Source organism: Dioscorea cayenensis, chromosome 11, assembly GCF_009730915.1.
Source record: "Dioscorea cayenensis subsp. rotundata cultivar TDr96_F1 chromosome 11, TDr96_F1_v2_PseudoChromosome.rev07_lg8_w22 25.fasta, whole genome shotgun sequence".
Taxonomy (NCBI): domain Eukaryota; kingdom Viridiplantae; phylum Streptophyta; class Magnoliopsida; order Dioscoreales; family Dioscoreaceae; genus Dioscorea; species Dioscorea cayenensis.
The window spans coordinates 3,602,928-3,629,391 of record NC_052481.1 but is presented as its reverse complement, the minus strand read 5'-3'; the positions used below and the strand labels follow the sequence as shown (position 1 = coordinate 3,629,391).

General features: G+C 34.3%; 1 protein-coding gene across 1 annotated transcript; it reads left to right on the top strand.

Moving 5' to 3' along the window:
• Nucleotides 1–637: 637 nt before the first annotated feature.
• LOC120271523 (callose synthase 10-like) lies at nt 638–26,464 on the top strand. The gene is made up of 39 exons (XM_039278211.1): nt 638–989; nt 2,126–2,223; nt 2,356–2,519; nt 6,307–6,430; nt 6,786–6,896; nt 7,438–7,563; nt 9,602–9,691; nt 10,649–10,746; nt 10,828–10,945; nt 11,050–11,178; nt 11,530–11,600; nt 11,678–11,756; nt 12,645–12,737; nt 12,825–12,927; nt 13,069–13,192; nt 13,312–13,501; nt 13,603–13,655; nt 14,046–14,106; nt 14,220–14,301; nt 15,099–15,152; nt 15,259–15,346; nt 15,452–15,538; nt 15,635–15,662; nt 17,000–17,097; nt 17,313–17,394; nt 17,496–17,656; nt 17,773–17,893; nt 19,022–19,119; nt 19,218–19,308; nt 19,389–19,549; nt 19,631–19,740; nt 20,770–20,901; nt 21,023–21,091; nt 21,429–21,606; nt 22,378–22,495; nt 24,342–24,461; nt 25,243–25,358; nt 25,463–25,546; nt 26,341–26,464. Exons 1-39 carry the CDS (start codon nt 770–772, stop codon nt 26,462–26,464), a joined length of 4,254 nt encoding a protein of 1,417 aa, XP_039134145.1. The 5' UTR covers nt 638–769.

The following is a 26,464-nucleotide window of genomic DNA, read 5'->3' as shown; positions in this document are numbered from 1 at the left end:
TGTTAATTATGTGTGCTTTTTTAAACAAGGCATGACATGCAACTTCATACTTTTAAGTTGAGACAAAATGAAATAAAATACAAAATACATGATATTATATTATAAAAGTAATTAAAATATTGTTATTAAACAATTTATTCGAACATAGAAAAATAATGATTAAAAAAATTTAAATATAACATTATTATCAATAATATTTTTTTACCAAAATTTTTAAAGAATTAAAAAATAGTTAAGCAAACTCAATTTTTGTGTTGAATATTGAATTATTATCGCTAAAGGGATTTATTGGCATAGTTATATTCCAATATTTCATAATACTATTTTCTATATATATATATATATTTTATATATAAATAATGGTTAAAATATTTAATATCATTTCTAATATGTTGCAATACTTATTTTCAGTAAAAATGACTTTTAAATAAATATTTATTTCAGATGGTAAAAGGCCGAAAATGATATTTAATTAATAGCTTACCAAGTTCGGATCCAGATTTTGGACGTTCTAGATCCGCATCCACCAAGGAAATCATTCGGATTCGGATCTCCTACATCACAAGATCCGACTCCGCAGAGGTAACACTAATGAGTCATCATTGGGAATTTCGGCATCAAAAAAGGTTACCGTTCTCTGAACGCGTTTCTTCTTCACTTGGTTTTCCGATTTCGAAATTTCTAAAACCCTCTCTCTCTCTCTCGTCTTCGAGCTTCCCCATTTCCCAGATCCGATCTTGAGAGCTGGAGTTCTGGCCCCCTCACAGCCATGGCGAGGGTCTACGAGAGATGGGAGCGGCTCGTGCGGGCGGCGCTAGATCGAGAGCGGCTTCGAGTTGCCGCCGGAGCGACGCATGGAATCGGAGGTAGCGAAGCAGCCGGACTCGCCGGCGCTGTTCCGCCATCGCTTGGGAAAACCACCAACATCGACAGAATCCTCCACGCTGCGGACGAGATCGAGAATGAGGATCCCAATGTCGCAAGGATTCGTTAGTCTCTTTCTCTTTTCATCCCCTTTTTATTTGGACTTGATGTTCTACTATGTTTGTTTTGGCTTTATTTGTGGTTGCTCCCAACTCTTGTGGCTTCTTCATTCCTTTTTATATGAATTTGATGTTCTACTGTTTTTTTTGGCTGTATTTGTGGTTACTCGCAACCCTAATGGCTTGCTTTTTTGGTCAACCATGCATCTCTAAGCTTAAGCACCATTGCCATGATTTTCTTTCTGATTCCCTATTTTTTTGGGGGAATCTGTTTGCTAATTCTTGCATGTTTTTGTTTCAATTTCTGTATTCCTGCAAAACCTTTTTATGTCCTGCGCACAAGAGTGAAAACTCAATCATTTAGTAGTTTATCACCTTTTATATTTCACCCTAGTTGTGAGGGAAGTGAAGAGGGAATTAGACAAAATGACAAGTTATGTGATCTTGTTCTTGGTTGAAGAATATATGCATCTTTTAAAGTTAAGTCCACTTGACATGTGAATTTGTTGTTATTATTATTATTATGAAATATGGTTACATTAAGGAAAAGTTGTAGATAATCATCTTTTGAGAGAATTTTACTTTTCATATATCATATGAGTTAGTTGCCTTATTTCTAATCTGGGAAAATTAACATAGTCATCTACCAAACTGCTGATGTTATGATGTTTCATGTAGACATTGTGCTTGATGCCTGATATGATGTGATTCATATTCTCACAGCTGGCCATGCAAGTTGTGGCACACCAAATACTTTATTGTTAGTTACGTGTTTATTTGATTTGAGCTTTTGGATGCCAATGTATAAAAATTTGAAGTTTTACTCACTTGGTCTTGCTTCCATATGTGCTACTTTTTCTGAAAGTTGATTTGTTTGCTGTCAACAAGAGAGCCAGCTAAAAAAAATAAATAGGCTCACCAAAACAATTTTAAGAAAATCTTTCTGCCCTTAGCTATAGGAGTCGAGAACTGGTTCAGTTGATTAACTTTGAGTTTTGTAACCTTAATTTTTAGAGGATGTCTACCAACAACTTTTGCTCATTTTCCCCTTCCATGTTGCCTGGTTACTTGCCTTTTTTTTTTATTGCAAACCTCTTATGATTTTGTAAATCATGTCAACTTATTCTTTTTCCCCCTTACAGTATGTGAGCATGCATATAGTAGGGCACAGAATTTGGACCCTAGCAGTGAGGGTAGAGGTGTGCTGCAATTCAAGACTGGGTTGGCTTCTTTAATTAAGGTATTACATTGATTTTCAAAAGCACATTGAAGTTCTTTAGCAGCTCAGTTTACTTTAATTTTTGATTCATTCATGGCAATGTTTATTTGCTAAATTTTATGATATTGTTCTGTATGATGTTGAACCTTGCAGCAAAAGCTTGCTAGGAAAGATGGATCTGCTTTTGATCGTCAGAATGATATTGAACGCCTTTGGAAATTTTATCTGGGATACAAGAACCGGTATCAGATTGATGATATTCAAAAGGAGCGACAAAAATTAAGAGAATCTGGAACGTTCAGCACTAACTTTGCAGAGTACGGACTATTTTGACTTGTACCCTTAAAGTTTATTTATATTTTCTATAGCTGTAGTCATCATAAGTAATTTAATCCATGTAAAGCCTTTTGGTCTTAATGTTTGTTAGATATCTGATGGAGTATGTTGAAGGATTTATATTTTGATTCATGGGATTTACTTTTATAACCATCTCTAAGAATACTCTATAACCTGTCATGTAGACACTGCCCCTTCTTTTGTAGGAAGGTGCGCAACTCATTAGTTGGATTCTGATATTCTAATTAGTCTAAAAGCTTATATGGGAGTTAATTTGAATAATAAGCATTTTAATTCTTCTATGCCATTTTATTGATTCGTTTATTAAAGTTTCGCTCCATGCTGTTTTCCTAAATTCCCTTTGGCATACAGTCCAGTTAGATCATTTGTATTTGTAGATCATACTTGCATTCTGATCATGTGTGTGTCTGTTATCCTTGAAATTCATTGTATCTTTTATGATGAAGTTGTAATTTCTTAAGTTGATGGTTGTCCCATGGCCCATGGGGATTCAGACTTTGATTGTGCCTTTGACATAATGGTATCTGATTGCAAGTGGTTATGACTTAGCAACTTTAGTGTCTACTTGAGCAGCCATTTACATATGCAACTATCAGTAAACTTACCAGACAACAGCGATTGTTTTTGGGTTAAATGCACTGCTCTTGAAACACATAGTTTGGCCATGCACTTTTAAGGATGCAGCTTGCTTCAAAGCCTTACATGCCTGCCTTCAAATCAATAGGATTGAACTGAAAAGGATGGCTTGTTAAAAATTCTGGTAGAAAGTTAGAAACTGGGATTGGGCTAAATGAAGGATCTTGGTCTAGCCTCTGAAAGAGGCAAGTTGGCTAGCCTGATTAAGCGTCTTATTGATTCATTTGTTGGACTATGGAATCCATTGAGATATGGATATAATTAAATCTGATAACTTATTGTAACTGATTCAGTAAGAATGGTGGTTAAGTTGCAACTAAGATTGCCTATCATGAGATATCAGGTAAAGGTTGGTTGTTACAAATCTTAGTTCAGACAGTTGTCTGAATTGTCAATCTACTTATTAACTATTATTTATCATTAGTAGTTTTTGTATTTTGAGATTTTGAGGTGCTTTGGTGATGACTACTGATCATTAGAAGGTCAAAGTTGTCCTGTGTGTTCAGCACAAGAGTATGACCTTGGTATTTTTTCTAGGATATATCTATACATGCGGGTAACTTGAAGTAGACAAATTGCTAGAAAATGCAAAAATAACCAATTAATATGTTTGATTTTGATCTTGAAATGCTTTTTGTTATAGATCTTAAGCAATCTTTTGCATTCAATAATTATATTTGTATCTATGAATTTAGCATGGCTTAGAATTAAGTATGTTAGGAATATTAGAATTGGCAAAAAAAAAAAAAATGCCTTTAGGAGGATGAAAATAGGAAAAGCTATAGGTTCGGATTGTATCCTGATAAAACTTTGGAAGTCATTAGAAGATGAGGGGATATCTTGGTTGACTTGATTATTTAATAGAATACTACGTTGTAGGAAAATGCTAGATGAATTGAGAAAGTGCATTTTAGTACCACATCCATAAGAATAAAGGTGATATTTGGTGTTGCAATAGTTATCATGGAATTAATTTTATGAGTCATACATTTAAGCTTTGGGAAATAGTAATTGAGCAAAGGTAGAGGCGTGAAACAAGTGTTTGTTTAAATCAATTTGGTTTTAAGCTTGGAAGGTCAAGTAAAAGTAACTTGTGTATTAAGACAGCTGATAAAGAAGTATCGATATAGAAAGAAAGATTTACACCTGGTCCTTATTGATATGAAAAAGATATATCATAGGGTAGTTAGGGAGTTTTTTGGTGGGCTTCGAAAAAGAGGTTACTACTAGGTACATAGATCTAACAAAACATATTTATGATAGTTGATAGTTCTATCACAAGTATAGAATTTTAGGTGGAGAGACTAAATAGTTCCTTATTACTATAGGTCTACATCAGTGTACAACATTAAGCCCTTAATTATTTTCTTTAATTATTGGTGAATAGACTAAGCATATTCAAGATCAAATCCTTTGGTGTATGCTTTTTGCTAATGATGTGGTTTTAGTTGATATGGTAGGGAAGGTATCAACAAAGTTGGAGATGTGGAGAAATACTCTAGAAGCTAGTAGTTTTAAGTTAAGTAGAGAAAGACAGACCATTTGAAATGTAATTTTAGTTATAAGGTGAGTTGAAATGAGGCAGGAGTTATGCTAGATGATACTAAGATTGATAGTAGTAGAAGTTTTCATTGGCTAGGTTCTATATCCTAGATGACAAGGAACTTATAGGAGATGATATAAATAGGATGAAGGTAGGTTGAGAAAATGGAGGAGAGATTATGGAGTTTTATGTGATTGTAAAGTATATCTTAAATTGAAATTCTAGTTTTATGGAATGGTTGAGACAGCTATGATCTACGGGTCAAAATGTTAGGCGGTTGAGAAAAAACCTACTTAAAAGATGGGTTTGACTGAAATGAAAATGTTGAGATGGATGTGAGACGTCATTAGGGAAAGCTAATTAAGGAGTGAATTATCAGAATTGTATTGGGAATGGCACATGTTACTGACTAGTGAAGATAAAACTGATTAAAATAATATGGATATGTCCTTAGATGACTGGTAGATGAGGTGGAGGGTCATATAAGAGGAAGAGGTAGACCTAAATGGTGTTTAGGAGAAGTTTTATGAAATGATAAGTCTAATTTTGTTTTATCTAGTCTTTTGTCCTTTAATGAAGTAATGTAGAAGGGAAGGATTCATGTAGCCAGCCTAAAGAGTTGGTACTAATGGCTTGTTGTTGCTGCTTATTTGTTTGATTGGATATGGTACATGTGTAGCATGGAGTCAGAAAATGTAAATGAGTTGCGGTTTTGCTGCCTGCTGTCCATTTGATAGTTTTCTCTGTTTTTCATTTAGTCTATGAAGAAAATACTGCGATGAGAGTTATCAACAAGTTAGCCTATTAGCCTAAATGACGAGAAGACAAGCTTGCATTAGGTTTCAGTCCCTGAAATTTCATTGTTCTTAACATTTTTGGTTATCTGTGGACTTTTATGTTAGTGCATGAGGTTAAATTAGAAGACAAGCTTGCATTGGTCTTACTCCCTAAAACTTCACCTTGTTATTAGCATTTTTGCTTTCTGTGGTCTCATTAGGGCAATACCACATTTTGGTATACATATATATATTTATAGTTTTGATCATTAAATGGAAGAACTCTTTGTGGCTGAAAAGAGATATTCATTTTATTGGAGAGATAGTTTGAATGAAGTAATTCAGTTATCTTTGTAGTGAATCTTTGTTGGAAATGACCTATATGATCCAGCTATATTCTTCTTATAAGTCAGCTCTTCAACCAACCTCATTTTTACTTGGTATATATACCGGTACTGGAACTGGTTTCTTCTTCTTCTTCTTCTTCCTTTCCTTTTTTTTGTGTGTGTGTTTTAAATATTCTGCACTGATATGTTTCTCTTGATAGTTTTTATTAAGCGAGATGTGGAATTTGTTGCATCTTCTTTGTTTGAGTATTTTCCTTTCACCAGATGGCATTTCTTGTTCCTTTTTCTATTTTTTATTTTTCAGAATTTGGGCAAACAACTCTTTGTTTTGGATGATTATTATTGCATGATTTTGAATGCAAAATGCCCCATGCATTATTTTAGGATGATTTGGATACGGAATTGCCATTGTTACTCGTATTGTAAGACTGGCTTCTGATTTCAGGATGGAAGCAAGAGCTGTGGAAATGAGAAAGGTTTATGCCATCCTTAGGACCTTAGTTGATGTTCTGGAGGCCCTTGTTGGAGATTCAGCTGCTGATGGAATTGGTAGATTGATAATGGAGGAGGTAGGGTATTTTCCCCTTCGAACACCTCATCCCCAATCCTCTCAACCGCCCCGCCTCCTCCCCCTTCCTCTGTCTTTCTCCTTCTCTCTCTTCCCTTTTTTTGTGTGGTTATTTTAGGATGTAAATCATTTTCAGAACTTGTATAATTAAAATGGGAAAGGAAAGCCAACAGTTAAACTTTGGTTTCCTCTTTTGCACTTCCAACTTGGTTTTGAGTTTCTTTTTTTGACCTCATTCTTATTCATGATTTCAAGAAAATTTCTTTGGTATTTGATTGAGAGGCATATCAGACAAACTCAGCTTTTCTTGAAATTGTAAACTTCCTTGCAATTTGAAGTGCTGATGTCTTTTTCAGGTGAAAAAGATGAAAAAATCTGATGCAACACTAGGGGGAGAACTCACACCATACAACATTGTACCACTTGATGCGCCATCTTTTGGCAATGCTATTGGGTTTTTCCCTGAAGTAAGTTTTTAGTTGGTAAAATTACGTAGTATATGTTCAGGTTTTATTTAGAGAATCACGTGATACATGCTTCTTTATTGATGAAATTCATTCTATTGTATTTTGACCTTAATTTGCTAGTGAAAGATGATGATCATGATATTTTAACTAATTTTGTAGCAGTATGTATTGGACATTGTACCGTGAATACGTTTGCCTAGCTATTTAAATTGATCCACTTTAAATTTTACTTGTAATTTGCGTCGTGATGATTCTAAATACGTATATCTTTGCTAATATGGTGAGCTTCCCAAACATATTGGTTTCTCAACCTTTGGATCTATTGAAACTATTTTGTTAATACCAAATTAATGACCTAATATAGTGTGACAGTCACAGCGAATTTATAAGCATGCATCATATGAATAACTTCGGTTTTATAAAAAAAAAAACACGATCCTCGATGTTCGATATTGAACATGTCATTTTTCTAATTTGTGCATTCATTGTCACTATTTGTGGATTATATTGTTTTGGAAATAAGTTTTTGTACTTAATGCAGGTCAAAGCTGCAATATCTTCAATTGGTTACACATCTGAGTTTCCACGCCCTCCTGTGGACTTTGAAGTTCCACAATTTAGAAAGTTTGATATGTTTGATCTGTTGGAGTATGTTTTTGGTTTCCAGGTGAGCTTTTCTTTCTTGTTTTTGTCTTTTTTATTTTCTATTCCAATTTATTGCTGCATCTTAGTTTGTTCTGTACATCTGGTTCTCTGATTCTATCAATGGCTTTTCTTAACTTGATATTAATTAAAATATCTAAACCAATACCTGCTTAGTTTTGTTGTCAAATCAGCCTGCTTTTACCTTTTTGATGTGACCAATTTAGTTTCTGCTAGTGTGGTAATTGCCACTCACTTTAAAGTAAATTTTGAAGTACCTATTTATTGTAACATGTTGCAGTCTGTCAATTTTATGATTTTGAGAACATGGTACACATACTGCTGACAATTATTGAATTAATTCTTGAAGTACTGAATTAAAAAATAACTCATTACTTGAGTTTTTGAAGAACCAATGCCAACTTGATCTGACCACTTTGATGTTGAAATGCCTAATTCTATTTCAATCTTAAATTTCAAAATACGTAAGAGCTATAAACTGGAACTCTTTCTCTGATTGTTAGATTAGGTAGTAAAGTTTCCTCCTATGACAATGAATTTAGCACATCAACTACCAATTTATGTAACCAAAGAATGCATTTTTTATGAGGTTACTATCATGAACTTTTGAAACTAACATTGCTCTATAACATCTTATTAATCTGTTTGGGAAAACTAGACTATCAGCTGCTGTTAGATGCTTTGCCCTTACTGCTTGTTTATATTTTGGGATGCTGATTTTAATTTTATTGGATGCCTTTGGCATGTTAATGATAAGGAAGAAATTGGACTTGCGAGTTTCAGCTAAATTGTTATTTTGATTGGTTAACAGGAAATACATGCCTTATATCATTGCAAGCATATGAGAATGGGACTTTTGTTCTTTTTACATTATAAATTTCTTATGAGTATACTGGTCTGATAAAATATGATTAAAATGTTGGTTGCCTCATTGCCTATGGTTTTCCTATACCTTGTAATGAAGAAACATAATTAAATTCTATTTATATAATAAATTTATTTATGTGCTTCCATTTGTTTACTATCACGCATATGCACTGCTTCATCTTTACCAATTTATTGTGCTTCTATCTCTGTTCATCTTAGAATTAGTAAAACTGTGTCCATACAATAACTAAAGACCTACTTCTGATTCATCCTTCTGTATGAGCTTATAATTGATTTTTAGTATATTTAATGTAATTCTTACCTTTTTTATGTCTAGACATGTGTTGGTAATTTCGTTGTTATTTCATTTTTAACTCATGTTTTTTTTGTTCATTGCAATTGCTTGTATTTATATGCATTCTCTTCGTTTTATTTTTAATCTACTCCATGTCATCCCTTATCTGTGATAGAGCTTTTCTGTCATTAAGATAATTTCATAGGATGAATTTGGGCTTGTCTTTTTGGGCGTTCTGTTTGAGCAATACTCTGATTGACAATCACATACAGATATGGGAATTAGTAGTTAAACTTCCCCATGTGTGTTAATGTTTTAAGGATCCTAGATGGTCATTATTGCTTTCATTGAGCTTAGTTTTTCTTTTGAGTTTTGTCCATGGTCCCATGTTTATTAATCTTTTCTTAATAGTTGAATTTGTTTTTGGCTGTTAATTTAATTAGGGAAACACTCAATTCATTGCAAGCCAAAATCGTTGTACTTTCTTGTAGATACTTGATCAGACATTAGTTCAGGTTCTTTTTGTTTTTCAAATATGGTTTAGGTTGATACATAGTTGGTCTTGGATTTGATTCCATGACTTTCTTTTCCTTAGGAGAAGAAATGAAAATGTTCTGAGTTGGATGTTTTTTGCTTTTTGTTTAAATATTTGTTGTATGCATATGATTCAAGTTTGATTAAGACAATTTATGACGGTATGTTCCTGGACGGAAAGTTATTGTTATATTCATATGTCCTCTGAAACAAGGAGGGCCTTTTTTCATTTTCATCTCAATATTCTTTTTTCATTTAGTGGTTTACTATTGGTTTAGTAATATCTACTCACTTGTTTTATCCTTTACTATGGAACTTTTTAATTATTAAATAGTTGTTTATACAGAAAGATAATGTTCGAAATCAACGTGAAAATGTCGTTCTTGCTATAGCAAATGCTCAGTCTCGTCTTGGTTTGCCCATTGAAGCAGAACCTGTGAGTACTAATTTAGCCATTTGAATATTTTATGCAATTGCTCATCTAACCATTTGCTGCAGTATACTGTTTGCATGAACCTCTCTGACCATGGTTTATTCAGTGGTGGTTGTAAAATTTTGCAATATATGCTTTAGCTGGCTGTTGCATTTGTCAGAAATTGCTAGATGCACATCCTTTATGTCTTGTCTTCATTTGAGCTCTTTGAACTGTCAATGGCCTTTTTACAAGATTTTTTTTGCTACTGCTTTTGCTTGTTTTTTTTGGCCAAGTATTGTACCAGAAATTTCTCCTCTTGTGGGTTGCATTCTTTTTGACCTTGTACAGTTAGGCACTATAATCCATGATGTTTCTCTTATTTCTTCTGTCCTCCAATCTCACTGTTCATACTGTATTCATTCTTCGCAGATAAATTTTGTGATATTAGTTGATTTGGTATTTATTCGACATCTATGTTCTGTGCATCATGATGTTGTTAAATTTAAATACTAACCAACTAGAATTATTTAGTTGCATGGTGTTGAAAGCATGATTGCTTTCACTTGGTTTTTATTTTTTTGTGATTCGTGACTTGGGAACTTTTTTACAGGCTCTTCTCATTTCTAGTTTTAAGAGTGTTTCTGTTTTCCTGACTCTAGCTAAGGATTTTCCCAAATAAGATTATGGTTTGCATCACATCCAGTTTTCCAGAGTGCTTTTTACTGTTGATTTCTTTATGGCATTTTGTTATTCATAGTCAATCATTAATGGGACTTCCATTTGGTTTTCTTACTCAAAACAATGCCCTGTATGCAATTCCTGTGACTATTGAACAAAACTTTTATGATGGTTATGATGATGTTGATTGGAGTTCATTGCTAGAAAGCATAACTTATAGTTCTGTTGATAATGAATGATAATTGTCCTTGATACTTGTCAGGCATCTGTGTAACTTCCATTCTTGTTGTCAACATACAGAAAATTGATGAAAAAACAATTTCTGAACTTTTCAAGAAAGTGTTGGGCAACTACATTAAATGGTGCAAATACTTGGGGGTTCGAGTTGCATGGAATAGGTGACTAGTGGTACTTAGCATCTTTAGAGAATTTGACTTTTTTTATAAGTGTCCTGACAAGTATGGAGTTCATTGTTGCAGCCTTGAAGCAATAAATAGGAACAGGAAAGTTATATTAATATCATTATATTTTCTGATCTGGGGTGAAGCAGCCAATGTTCGTTTTCTGCCTGAATGCATATGCTATATATTCCATCATGTAAGTATGTGTCCCTTATTTCTTTATCGTCTAATGTAGCTTTTTCAACTATATGTATTGGTCCCCAGTTAGCTTCAAAATTGTTGAACTTTAACACTTTGCAGATGGCAAAGGAACTGGATGCAATCCTAGACCAACCTGAACCTGCCCATGCTGGCAGCTGCACTGGGGGTGATGGAACTGTGTCCTTTCTGGCTGAAATTGTCACTCCAATTTATGAAACGATGGCAGCGGTATGCGTAACTTCCACTACCTTTTAAGTTTTGGTTGTGATATAATGAAAGATGTTTTTTGACGTTATGTATTCTTAATTTGGAATACCCTAAAATGAAGGTAAACCCATTTCTATTTAGGCTGAAAAATCAATGGTAAGAAATCAGTGTCTGTCTTGCAGTTTTGTGGGATCTCTCATCATTGATAAGACTTCATGGCTTCTGCTCATTCGTTCTTTACCCCTTTCATGCAAAGTCATTATCACTCTGTCAGGAAACTATCAAATTTGCAAAGTGTTCATATATAACATGTTCTCATTCTTTACATTTCTTGTATGCTGGCATTTCTCATTGTCTAAGATTTCATTACAGGAAGTTCCTGTAAACAATAATGCTGCACACTCTTCATGGAGGAACTATGATGACTTCAATGAATACTTCTGGTCATATTTGCCTATTATTATTGTTTCCTTTTTAAGTCATTTCATGTCTCTTGTTCTCATTTATGGTGCATCCACAGGTCTTCTTCTTGCTTTAAGATGGGCTGGCCGATAAGAAAGGATTCATCGTTTCTATCGAAGCCTAGAAAGTGGCATCGGGTATATTTAAGCCTTTATTTTCTCCAATTGGAAAATGGCTATGTGGTTCTTATTTGCAATATTTATTGGTTTCATTCTGCTGAACCGCCCACAGATTGCATAGTTCTTCTCTTTTCATTTGATCAGTATTCATGTTTCCAGGGCACCATTTTGAAATTTTGGAAGTTGTTTATATCTTTTTTTTCGGGGTTTTTTATGAATTTATATCAAATTTTTCCTAAGAGCCTATTAACTATTGTCAGAAAATGCTCAGTAGCAGGTGTCAGACAAATCGCGTCTTCAGGTTATAGTTTGTTCTTGATTTTGATGGTTTACTCATAGAATGAGGAACAGACTATAGGATTTTTTGGCAATGGTTGTCATATTTTAGACTATTCCTTGTAGAGGATGAAGCTTCTATTTGCCTGCCTTTATGTCCCAATTTTGTAGCAGATGGATCTATACTACCGCCATGGATGATCTCTTTGGAGAGGAGGATCCAATTGTATCTTCTTCATTTGGAACCTTGTGCTTTCCAAATAATTATAGAATTGGTTTAATATATTGAGATGAATTCCCTTCATGCAATTTTGTAGCAGATGGATCTATACTACCCCATGGATGATCTCTATGGAGAGGAGGATCCAATTGTATCTTGTTCGTTTGGAACCTTGTGCCTTCCAAATAATTATAGAATTGGTTTTAATATATTGAGATGAATTCCCTTCATGCAATGTTACTAGAATCATGGTCATGTTCAGGCAAGTTTTTTGCCAAGGACCTGAAATTTCAAACTTAAAATTATTTAGTTTTAACTTTTAAATGTGTTATGGTATTGAACCAATATAAATCTTATAATTTCATGTTATAACTTGGAAACTTTTTCCTTGCTTGTCTTTGAACTTACAGACAGGGAAATGTGACTTTGTCGAGCACAGGACCTTTCTTCATTTGTATCGGAGTTTTCACCGCTTGTGGATTTTCTTGATCCTAATGTTTCAGGTTTAGTTCCATATTAATTGGTTTGTACTCTTTAACAGAGTTATGACTTGAGATTATGTAAATTTGGCATTATGCATTTTTTTGCAGGGGCTGACAATCATAGCATTTCGCAAAGGAACCATTGACCTGAACACCTTTAAAACAGTGCTCAGTGTTGGGCCTGTTTTTTTTATCATGAACTTCTTGGAGAGTATGCTAGATTCCTTCTTTCCATCTAAAATCAATGTCTTTGTCTGCTTGTTTTAGTTGTTATGAAGTGTTCTTTATCTTTCTTTCTGTGTATGCTTTATGCTTGACATTCACTTTTAATTGGTGTTCATTAATGTTTTAGGTACTTTGGATATTATTCTCATGTTTGGTGCTTATAAGACTGCTAGAGGCTTTGCTATCTCAAGGTTGATCATTAGGTTTCTCTGGTTTGGCATTATTTCAGCATCTACGATGTACCTCTATTTGTAAGTGCCTTGTTATTGGATGCGTAAATCGTTGGTATTTATGGCAAATTATGGCAAATTGTTCTATTGATCTATCTAATTTAATGTCTAATATGTTATCATTAAATCTCCTACTTCAGGAAGTTAATGGAGGAAAGAAACAAGAGGAATTCAGACTCAACCTATTTTCGGATATATGTCCTTGTGTTGGGTGTTTATGTGGCTATCCGCACATTGTTTGCCCTATTAGTTAAAATCCCTGCATGTCATAGGGTTTCTGATGCGTCTGATCGGTGGTCTTTCTTTCAGTTCTTCAAGTGGATATACCAGGTTTTTGTTGTTTATGTTACTTATTTCTGCACATGCTTGCTCTCTTGGAGTGGCAGCTAGAATTCATGGTTGCCTTTCTACCTTTTATGAGGGTGGTTCAGGAGCGCTATTTTGTTGGACGAGGTCTTTATGAAAAGACAAGTGACTATGCCAGGTATTTTATAGGATGTTTACACTTCATTCATTTTCAGAGTGTGGTTTAGCATTTGTGCATTATGGTTTTTGGATACTGCTCTCTTTCCAAATCATCAGAAGGGGAATTCTGGCAATTGAATGTGTTTTCTGTGCCTTTGTTGATTCCTTGATTGCAAGTTCATATTGGCATTATAATATGGAGTCCAACATTGTACTCTATGGACTAAGTGAAATGCTATTGCTTTGTTGATATTTATTTCAAAGATAATATTGTTGGTTTCATTGATGGAGAATTGTATAATATTTCATGGTTTCCAATTGTTAACATAGATTTTCAAATTGCTTCTGTTGTCTTTGTTATACTTGTTTGGACTTTGCAGCTTGACTTTTCTTTCCTCTTTCAATGCAGATATGTTCTTTTCTGGTTGGTGATATTTGCGTGTAAATTTACATTTGCTTATTTTCTCCAGGTGGGTCTTTCCATCTTATCTTTTATATGTTTTGTCATTAAAACTCCTACTTCCTAGAATCTATTGGCCAACTTCCAGGTATAGCTTTACTTTTATCTCTATAATTTTTGCAGATCAAACCTTTGGTTAGCCCAACTAACATTATTATTGATCTTCGAGAGTTGCAATATTCATGGCATAACCTTGTGTCAAGGGGTAAAAACTTTTCAGTTTGAGTTGTTCGAATTTTTGTTTGAATTCATGTACTGTATGGTTCTGTTACTTCTATGCTTAATACTAATTTATTTATTTAGCCCCTGCATGTGCAACTGTTATAGCAATGCTCTTAACTTTAGAGGCATATTAAATGAATTTGATTTGTATTCATTTTCAAGATTGATGATTTTTTTGGCTCTAGTAATCTTGCATGAGCTTTCCAAATTATCCCAAACCAGTAATATGTCATGACATGAGCACTTTTGAAGACTAATTGTGTTGTTTCAAGCCTTCAATTTTTATTTTATATTGTTTGCAAACGTTTTAATGCCCAGACCTGCCATGGGGTTGTTCATGTTAAATTAATATTATGTGTATTTGCTTTAGTTGAAAGGTTGGCTCTTTGATTAAGTGATTCATACTTTTTGAAAGCTAAGTTGATTGGTGCCACTAAATCACAACTTAATTGCTTCGTATCACTAATAATGGATCATTTTACTATACTTGATCCTGTTAATACTCGAAGCTTTAACGCAATCCTTCTTGAGAAATTAACTCTAAACTATAGCTGCTTAACAGATAAGTCAACTTAATTACCTTTGTCCAATGTTTGCTAATTATGTTGGTTATTTTGCTGATATTAGTGCGTGTTCTTACTTCAAATTCTTTGTTTGGATAGTCTTATGTTGCTTCTTTAATTTGATCTTTTGGTGTTTGCTTTTATTAATGGATAAAAAAATTGTCCAATTTTCAATTCCAGTATTTGACTTTAGTTCCCATTTCTTTGTATTGAACAGGCAATATAAATGCATTGACCATTCTTAGTCTTTGGGCACCTTTTGTTGCGGTGAGTTGTACATTTTGCTTATGTGCTTCTTATGCAGAACTAAACTTTTCATGTTCAACGTTGTTCTCTTGATGTTAAGCTTATTTTGGAAATCTGATTTCTTTGTTCAGATTTATCTGATGTACATAAATATATATGGTATGCACTCTTATATGCTCTAATTGGTGGCCTAATTGGTGCATGTGCTCGTCTAGGGGAGGCATATGCTTGATCTTTATTTCTATAGGCAACTTGAACCCTTATTTATTTGACTATTGTTAAACTTATAAATCTCCTAAACTACTAATCCTTGAGAATTTTCCTAATACGTTCACTTGATATTGTTCAAAAGTGTTTTGAAACTTTTCTGGAAGCTTTTGTGAAAAATCTTATATCACCTCAAGCAAAGAGGTCTTTGTTTTTTGCTTGTGTCATTTTTAAAAAAATTTATTTGTTGTTCATCAAGTCATTTTTGTTTAATTAATCAATCCAGTTCTTTTGTTACAGCATTCCTCGAGAGAGACAGCAGGCTCAGGTGATACTTCCTCTACATCTTTTATTCAATGGTCCTAATTAGAGCTGTCAATTTGCGGGTTTTGTTTGGTCTTGTCTAAAATACCAGGCTTAGACTACCATTCTTGGGGTTATGGTTGGCCCTAAGTTAAAAGAAAGTTTGCACTTCATGAAAGTTTTTGAATTTAAGCAGTGATATTGCTGTAGTCATAAATATAGGGGACTAGTCTAAATGGAGCGGCTGAAACTAGAAAAATATTAGGAATTGGGAGGATTAGGAATTGGGAGGCAAATAGTTGAACATGTTTTCATACTTTTCTTCTTTCTAAGGTGTTTGGTAAGACATTGGTGTTTCTTGTGCTTTTTTTTATGACTCTCATTGGTTATTTCCAAAGCCATTTCATGATCCTGCGGAATTACATAGCACTAGTAATGTATATAGTTTCTTGCAGGATAGGTCCCAATTCTATCCTTGAAGTCACTGCTCCTAGGCCGCATTATCCAAGTCTAGGTTTAAGGGATTTAAATTCCATATTGTGATTCTAGAAGTAAGTGATAGAGGTGACAGAAACATATTGCTTTCTTCCACCATATATGTAATTTTATTTTAACCGGTTTGATGGCTTGCAAGTATGATGTATGTCTTCAGTTTAAAGGGAATAACACATGGAGTTCCACCTAATCCCCAATGACTGCATAAAGTTAGTTGATGTGTTCTTTTTTTTTTTAACGAATGTTTACTTTCATAAGCAACCCAAGTAAATAATGTAAATTTCAATTTGTAAAAGTTTCTGAAATCATACTTCTAAGCCAACATTGGCAAAAGTTATATAAGTACAATTCTAGCCATGAAGTTTATTTCAAACAACTTTTCTGCTCTTAATTTCTTTGATTCAAAGGATTCAAGTAGATTGTCAGTTCAAGAACCACTACTCTTTCTTGTATTGTTTGGCAGAGTACCAAACTCTTAGCTTAGCCAAATATAGCTAGCCATGAAGACCTCTTGCAAGATATTCAACACTTAGCCAGATATAGCTTACCCAACTCCTTGATGCCTGTTGTTGGTATTGGTAATATTTGTCTTGTTGTGTGTTACTCTGGTTTATTTGTTGCTAGATGATATCATGAAAAGTTTTTTTAGGTTTCCTTTTACCTTCATAGCTCAGTGTTAACAGTAGTTGTCTGCTGGGAATTAGCTCCAACCTTTATTTAATTTCAAAGATTTTTATATTTTTAAGGAATTTATCCTCCTTTGATTCTCTTCTTATGGTTTCATGGTATATTCTAGCTTACCATGGCATGATTAAATTCTTATGTTTCATTGCCTTGTCATCATCATCATTTTCTTTTTAATACCAGGAACCATCTGGGATGAACAAGGCTGATGCTGCTTTCTTCTCCCCATTTTGGAATGAAATTATTAAAAGCCTTCGTGAAGAGGATTACATTAATAACAGGTAAGATATATTTTTGGTTAGAGCACATGTAGTCTGTCTTCTAACTACGAACTGAGATGCCATAGACCTGGCTTCCAGCTGTCTGGTTGCTTAGTTGTCAGATGCCTATATTCTCACTGCCTAAATACGTTTTGGATTCCATTTAATTGAAAGATTTCCTATCCTCATTGTTAATCTTGATGGCGTGCTGAAATGTCATGCTCACTCTCCTGTAGGGAAATGAGCTTGCTTTCTATCCCAAGCAATTGTGGAAGTTTGAAAATAGTGCAATGGCCATTGCTTCTTCTGTGCAGTAAGGTAGTCCAGCAATGATTTCAGATGGGTTTATAGATAGCATGAGCTTCCCAGCTTCCCTATTTACTGATATGCTAATTTTTGTGTTCAATTGAAAATTTCAGATTTTTCTGGCAATTAACTTGGCTTTGGACTGTAAAGATACACAAGCTGACCTTTGGAACAGAATATCTAGAGATGAGTACATGGTTTATGCTGTGCAGGAGTGTTACTACAGTGTAGAAAGGATTCTGCATTCTGTGGTTAATGATGAAGGGAGGCTTTGGTATGTTTTATTTGGATCAGAGCTTTTTTATTTCATAATATGTTTGCTTGCTCATTCCATAACGGTGAACTTTTAAGTACCTTTAAAAATTTATACTTCTCCTCTTCTGGGTACAGGGTTCAGAGGCTCTTCCGAGAAATCAACAACAGTATCTATGAGGGATCACTTGCAGTAACTATTTCATACACGAATCTGCAGCCTGTGTTGAAAAGTTTAGTTAGTTTGACTGGACTTCTTGTAAGACTTCTTGCTTTAATATGCTTTGTTGATATTTTGGTTTTCAGCATTTGTCTTCAAGTTGAAATAAACATTTGTTGATTTAATAGTTTCCTCTTATGATGGCATGTTGAATATTTTAGTTTCCAAAAAGAGAATGATATTACCAATTGCTAAGAGAAGTTTGAATTATCTGTAAAAACCTGACCTTAGGATATATATGTGGAAAAGTATCGCTTTTGTTTTGGTATGTGCACAATTAGTCTAAATAATCCTTCATAAAAGCAATCTGTTTTGAATCATGTGTATAATGCTGTCAGTTTACCAGCCTGGGCTTGGGCTTGGACTTGGGCTTATATAAATGCTTGACCATGCCCTTGATATAAAATCCCTGAGCCTAAATTGATCTGGAATTCATAGAGCTTTGACTGGGTTGGGTATAAATGTTTTGATCTAGTGTACAATGGTGACATTTTTTGAATAGAAGACTTGTCTGGCAATGCACATAACATACAAGGCTCAAATGTGCTGGCTTAAGCCTGATGTGAAGCTTGAAAACAATGAGCCTGAAAGCAATTTTCCCTGGATTGGGATGGCCATCCTGCATATTCATGCATTATCGAAATAAGCATGCAGCTTGTTATTGGTACTTCTGCACACACCCCATGAGCACATTTTTTTCATCTTTCTTTAATGCTACTTTTCTGAATTATCCAAGCAAATATATCGGGTCGTTTCATTATATTTGTGCATTTCCTTTGTTATCACTCACATGGTGGATTAGAATAATGAACTTTGAGAGCAGTCTCACAAAGTTGAATCCTGTTATTCATGGAAACTTAACTTAAAACAGACTGTCTAGTAAGTTATATTGTGTTGCAATCAATTCTTAGAGGAAATGTTTCTCTATGTTCTACATAAATGACTTCCATTACGAGTAGTTATGATGATGAGTTATTGCAATTAGTGTTTGTATCTCCCACAAAAAAGGGTATAGAACTTCCTTGTTTTTGAGCCAGAAATGATAAAAAAACTGTTTTGTTTGAATATGATCTTTAAGAAAGAGCTTGCCTATTACATGATCTAGCTTTAAATCTCGGCATCAGTTACAGTTTCAGTTTGCTTCATGTGGAAACTTTCATTATGCAGATGCAAAATGAGGCATCTCATCTTGCCAGTGGTGTTACAAAATCTCTATATCAGCTATATGATGTTGTTACCCATGATTTGCTGACATCTTCTTTGAGGTAATTACCAACAATATGTGATGAATTATAAGATTTAGGTTTATGCCATTGTTTCTTTTTTATTTTTTTATAACTAATTCGATACTCGGCATTTCTAGGGATCAATTTGATACATGGAGCATATTGGCAAGAGCAAGAAATGAAGGACGGCTATTTTCTAGAATTGAATGGCCCAATGAGCCAGAACTTGTATGAGTTTGTTTAATCTTCTGTCTCCTACCATCCATCTGAATTTGTTATAAACTGATATTATCTTATCATTTCTGTAGAAGGAGCAAGTGAAGCGTTTACATCTACTTTTAACAGCCCAAGATTCTGCTGCTAATATACCAAAAAACTTGGAAGCAAGAAGGAGATTGCAGTTCTTTACAAACTCTTTGTTTATGGACATGCCTTCAGCAAAGCCTGTTTCTGAAATGATCCCTTTTAGGTACTTTTATAATATTATTTTAATGTCTATAATGTATTTAAAATTGTAACTAACATCTTGAATGTTTCTTCTTTTGAATAGTGTGTTTACACCCTATTATAGCGAGATTGTACTCTATAGTTCCTCAGATCTCCGAGCTGAAAATGAGGATGGCATTTCAACCCTTTTCTATCTCCAGAAAATTTTCCCTGGTTATTTTTTCTGTCATACTTTTAACTTGTATTCCTTTTATTATTGTCATTGTACTGCAATGTTTGTTGGTAACAATGTACTTGATGAATTTATTTTGTTTCTGAATGCTACCTCTGAGGTTCTTGGTCTTATTTATTGTTTAGTTAGTGGATGTGACTTACTTCTTTTTCTCTTATATTGGTTCTTGGCTTCTAGCTGTCAAAATATTAACTATTGATGGATGTGGTTAGAATAACTTGTTTGAAAGGAATGTCCAGAATTAGGAAGCTTGATACTTCACCCAACTGAGACATCTAATAGGAGATTTCAGTGAGAAAATTGATTGGAATGTTACTAGATTTTAGCCTGAATAAAATTTGGATATGGCTATGTAATTGTATATAGAAACTGTACACAATTGTATTTGGATTTGTATCCTTCATCCTGATGGGTTTGCATTGGACTTTTGTTAGATTTAGCCTGGAAGTGACCCCACTTACATTCTTACTTCGCAAGCAAGATTTAGTGGTATTGAGAAACTAAAGGTTAAACTTTGGGTTTTGAAAGAAGCCTTTTGGTCGGCTTAGTAATAAATTGAAAAACAATTGAGACATGCACAAGTATAAGCTGAAATAAATTGAAAATATTAGAGGAGTCTTAGAATTTTATTCAAATTTCTATGTCACCTTAATCTGTGGAGAAATTCACGGGTTAAAATTCTAGTGTGATTGAATATTTTAGATAATAGCTTGGGGACACTAAGAAATTAGAGAAGCTTGCAATAATAGAACTAGTCAGTTATTTGCAATAGATTAGCTGCAACAATTGTAAATGCTCTGCTTTTCCAGGTTCCAAACAAGTTATTTTGTCTACTGTATTGTCTGGTTCATTATTTATGTTGGTGTGGAAGCCAAGATGGCTGTGTTCATCAGTTTGAACTATAGGAATGAGAGTAACTTGTTTGTTGCATAAAATTTTCTCCTATAAAATCAATAATGATAAAGTTGACACTAAAGTGTCTTGCTTAATTGCTTGATACTTCATTTCAGATGAGTGGGAAAATTTTCTAGAGCGAATTGGTCGTCCAGAATCTTCTGCAGACGCTCTCCAGGATAGCTCGGGTTACAATCTAGAACTAAGGTTTTGGGCATCCTATCGTGGCCAAACACTAGCTAGAACAGGTTTGTGCATCCATAAGCATGATGTGAGCTTTATCTCAAATCAAATGAGGTCTTCCTCCTTACAATCTATGTCCTATGCATGTCGTTTCTTGGTTATTTTTTTGGTTCCCATGCATTGCAGTGCGTGGTATGATGTACTACAGAAGAGCTCTAATGCTACAAAGCTATCTGGAAAAGAGATCTACTGCAGGTAATTAATTTTTGTTGGCGTTGTTAAATACTATGCGAACATATTAGCTGGGCTCTATTCAGAGCTTGATTATTCAATTTGTTTGGTTTGGTTTGCAACGTGGGTTGTTAAAAATAGACTTCGCTGGGGTGTATTTGAGTAACCATTAGTCACACATCGGTTCATTCGGTAATTATTGCTTCGAATGTGTAGGTGTAGGTCTCTCATCTTATTAACTTAAGCTTTTGGGTTAAATCAGTCTTGGGTAATATGTTTGGTTTGCATCTAACAATCTGAGCGCCCTTCATGAGGAAAATTTTTAGGTATGACTGTTCCCATTGTTACTGTTATTTTGCAGGGATTGAAGATGGCTATGCTGGAGCTGATTATATTAATACACAAGGATTTGAATCCTCTTCGGAATCACGGGCCCAAGCAGATATCAAGTTCACTTATGTTGTTTCATGCCAGATTTATGGACAACAGAAGCAGAAAAAGGATAAGGAGGCTGCTGATATTGCTCTTCTAATGCAAAGGTCACGGGTGCCTGGTTTAATTTTTAGCTGCTTTTTGGAATGCTGATCTTATCCTGCCCTGTCCTATTCTAAGCTGCTTCCAAATTTCCTTGTGGCTTTATTAGTTAGGAATGTTAGCCATATGGCATGATGTTTCAGTAACATTGTCTTTCTTGTTTGGCCTATGCACCTATTCTTATGTTAATTTTGCTTCGTAAGCTTATTGAGGGTTGAATATCCAATTCCAAGAAATGCTTATATGGTTCTATCTGGTCATGATAAGATGTAAATTTTGATTGTTAAGATTTTCTTATGCAAGGTTTGGACTTGTGTGGTTTACAAATTATCAAAGTCAGACAAAAAGCATGCCACTTCATTTATGGCTACCTTCTGTCTGCTTGGTTAAACTTTCAATCTCAGCCATCATAGTCTATTAGTGGTCTTGTTTGTAAATCATAAGTGCTTTGCATTGTTTCCTTAGAAGTCCTTAAACTAACATATATTCCTTTGAGCATGATGTTTTTTGGTTGCCCATGGGTTCTGCTCATCCATAAACAAGGAAGGCTTTGTTTTAGTGATACTCTACAATCACTTGTCTAAGATTTCATGCATTTGATTCTGATATCTGAATCTCTTCTTTAATGATGGATTTGAATATAAAATGTTTTTCTTTTTATGTGCATATTTGTTGTTATTTTGCATATGGTTCTTTATTACCATATCTTCTTGTACTTAGCATTCTACTCTGTGATCCTTATACTGCATGTTGATCAATTGTTTGTCCTTCTGCAGAAATGAAGCACTTCGAGTTGCTTTCATACATACGGAGGAAAATGTAGATGCTGAGGGAAAAGTTTCAAAGGAATTCTATTCAAAACTTGTCAAAGCTGATGTGCATGGGAAGGATCAGGTAGATAATTTTTGTATTGCTTGACTGAGATATTATTCTATGCTGCAATTTACAACTCTTCCTGTGAATGACATGGTTATTCAGAAACCTCTTTCCAGAGAAATGTCGAGATATTTTCTTTTAACTGCAATGAACCCTTATGTTATCTTTGTAGGAAAACACTGATTTCTTATTCCAAACATTTTAACTACTAAATACTTACAATATATATATATAAGTATAAAGCCTTGATAAGATGAGCACGAACCACATATCAAAATAATAAGGATAATATGAAATCAAACCAGAAAGAGAATAAGGTCAACTATACTTAGATGCTCATGCTGACATGTTCTCTCAAGTTGGAGCATGGAGGTCACTGTAAAGTCAAACTTGCACAATAAAGCACTAATTGTTTAACTCTTTTGAAAAATATGGTTGAAATCGATAACAAAGAAAGCTTGAACCATTTGAAAATTCACTGAGATCTTCCATGAATAGTCTTTAGCTACATATGTGTATTAGTAGCAGTGGTGGGTTGAAGAAAACAAATAACTCTACTTGTAGCAATAGCAAGTGTAGAGGAAGAGTGCCCAACTCTTTATTACAGTTTAAGAAGAGTACACGCCTTTTTAATAGTACAGTTCAAGAAGAGCACAGAACTTCTCAATAGTTGTAGAAATATTAGGATAAGAGCACACGACTGTTTATTAGTACAGTTTAGGATGAGCAAATAAATTTTCATTTAGTAGCAATAGTAGAATAAGAGCACACAACTATTTAATGGCACAGTTTAAGAACACACCTTTTCAGTAGTAGCAATAGTGGAAGAGCGCACAAGTCTTTAATTGTACAGTTTAAGAAGAGCAAATTTCTTTCCAATAGTAGCAATAGCAGTAGGAGAACACAAATCTTCATGGGCAATAGTAGCAGCAGCAGTAGAACAGACGCTTGTGGGGTAGTAGCAGTAGTGTAGAAGAAGAGTGCATAACTCGTAAGGAGTGCTGTGGGTGAAAAAAAAAACAACTCTTCAGTAATAGTAGCGGAAGTTCACTAGCAGTAGCAGCAGCAGCAGCAACATTAGGAGAAGAAGAGCACAACACTCTTCAATAGTTGCAGTAGCAGTAGAACAAGGTTTCAGAATAGCTTTTGCGGAAGGAAATAGGAAGATGAGATAGAATCACCATGGATAATTGGCATATTAGTGGTAAGAGAGTTTTGGATTAGCCATCACACATGGAATTAGGAAGACATGATCACTGTGGATGGAGGGTTTCAAATTATCACAGATGGGGGTGTGACAATGGTAGCAGTTGAAGCTCATACGGTATTATGTAGAACAAGACTGAATTCTTATTCCAGACTTCTGAAATATATAGGAATACAGCCAACATAAGATGAGCACCAAGAAAATATCAAATTAACTAGATGAAGATATTTGAGATCAAACAAGTGAAGGTTTACTTGAAGCTTAGCCAATTGAAACACCCAAGTTTACTCCATTACATTTTATTTCGTACTCAAATCTGTACATATCAAGAATGGCCAAGATATTGAGAGTGCAAATGTATGGTATAATTGTATATTGTAACTTTTAAATTTCTTAAATGCAGGTACCAATTCTAGATTTCTCAGTTTCTTGCTAAGTCCGAAGCATGTTATTGATAGCATGTCTAAATCTCCCGTAACTTTTTCATGTTGCATTTTATATTGTATAGTAGATATAATGGTATAGATTCAATTATTTGTCAATAGAAAACAATAAGTTTTACTCTTTTCACATTTCTAGTAAGTACTGTGTAATGGTTATATTAGAGACTGATTTGTTTGAAATAAATTACTTAAAATATTGACTTTTATCATACAGGAAATATATTCGATCAAGCTTCCTGGAAATCCAAAACTTGGAGAAGGAAAGCCTGAAAATCAAAACCATGCTATAATTTTCACGCGAGGGGATGCTATCCAAACTATTGATATGAATCAGGTTTCTCCTCGTGACTTTTTTGGAAGTATGTTGGGTATTGTTCTGGATGTGATAGGCATTTGTAAGGTATTCCTTTTAGGGCTCTTTGGTTGGATGCATGCGTTATTCATATCAGTTGTATTCCTTTGAGAGCATATTACTTGAATGATGAGCAGTAGGGATTCTTTCCAGGAATACTCCCCCACCCCCTACCCCCCTTTTCTTCCTCCCTCTACCTCGCTCACTCTGTGTGCGCGCGCGTGTGCGTGCGTCTGTGGAATTAAAGATTACTGTTTGAACTAAAGACCAAATTGTATAAGAGCTGTGTATTATTTTTGTTGATATTTACAACATAATTCTTCCAGAAATCATTTGTATTCACTCCCTTATTAAACAATATGTGGCATTTGAATCCACTTGCAATCAGTGCTACCAAGGAAGGTTTGTTGTGAAATGAGCATTATTGAGTTAATTGGCTCAAGCAAAGACTTGTCAATTACCAACAAGCAGTGGTTTTCCAAATTGCTGCAACATCAAAGTACTTTAATATCTGTATTTATCTTTTAACTTTAAGTTATTCAGGGCAAAGTGCTATTGGTTGTTGGATTATTTATATTGGCTGACATTGAGGCATCAGCTGTATTTCTGACAATTAATCCTAATCTTTAGTAGTCCTGACATTGAAATTTGCTTCTTCCTTTATTGAATGTGCCCTTGGTGATCTTACTGCGTCTAGTAGTATTCTGACATACAGTTATTTATTCATTTATTTAGTTTGGGCTCTTGTTTAATTTAAATACAGGACAACTATCTCGAGGAGGCTTTAAAGATGAGAAATCTCCTTGAGGAATTCTATGGAAATTATGGTCTTAGGCATCCTACAATTCTTGGTGTTAGAGAACATGTATTTACTGGAAGGTTTGTAAATGTTTTCAATGTTTGTCATGTTCTTCTCAAGCATATTGCAGATCACTTATTAACTGCGCCTATTTCATTATCTTTGATGCTGCTTCTTTTTCCAGTGTCTCTTCATTAGCCTGGTTTATGTCAAATCAAGAAACTAGTTTTGTAACGCTTGCGCAACGAGTCTTAGCATATCCTCTCAAGTAAGTATATTTTACACCATCTCTAATTGAATTCTTTTTAATAAGTTATTGATTTACTTCATGTTTTAAACTTTTGGGAACCCTTTGAATGGGATTTTGTCATTTGCTCGTGACAAATCCTTCTCCAAACTCTGAATATAGCAAAGTGTATGATCAAGAGGGATAGCTGAAACCTTGTAAAATGGCTGTTTTATGTTCCTTCACTATGTAATATCGCTGTTTTATGTTCCTTGACCAATTCATTAACAATTTTGGGGATTCTATTAGGATCATCAATTGATCTAGATTTCCTTTAAATTAATGCCAATAGTTATTTATGAATGCTTGTGGTGATTAGCTATGTTTGTGATATTTTCCGAATTTTTCTTTGAGAAAAATGCTATTCCAGTTATTAGATTTACAGTATTTCTTATCACTATTTATACATATATCGAGGCAGACACTGCTTATTCTTTTTTCAGTTGGGGCATAATATGGACATTGTCTGATGTCTTCTGCTCTTGATTGGTCTACATATGTTTTAAGGGAGCAAAATTCACAAATGAAACTTGAGGGATCAAGTTAACAGCCACCCTTAAAAATGATGGTTTAAAGGGTTTAACTTATTACATTTTCTATTAACTTTAATGTCTTTCTCTTTATATTGTCACATGTTGTATTAAAAGTTATTTATTTCAGGTTATGCTATGTCACTTATGACCTTGCTCTTGAAGTTGTTTTATGTTGTAAGGGTTAATCTTATGATCAGTTTAGCTTGAATAGGTTGAATGATAATGTCTACCTATGATTTGCAGAGTTCGCATGCACTATGGGCATCCTGATGTCTTTGACAGGATATTTCACATAACCAGAGGCGGTATAAGCAAAGCCTCTCGTGTAATTAATATCAGTGAAGACATATATGCAGGTATGCACTAG

What these genes read in the sequence shown, in the direction of transcription:
- LOC120271523 (XM_039278211.1), top strand. Translation starts at nt 770, where the DNA reads ATGGCGAGGGTCTACGAGAGATGGGAGCGGCTCGTGCGGGCGGCGCTA. An exon ending in GCATGTGCTCGTCTAGGGGA is followed by an intron (nt 15,347 to 15,451) that starts GGCATATGCTTG and finishes GAGAATTTTCCT; the next exon opens with AATACGTTCACTTGATATTG. An exon ending in TGCTTCTTCTGTGCAGTAAG is followed by an intron (nt 17,395 to 17,495) that starts GTAGTCCAGCAA and finishes TGAAAATTTCAG; the next exon opens with ATTTTTCTGGCAATTAACTT.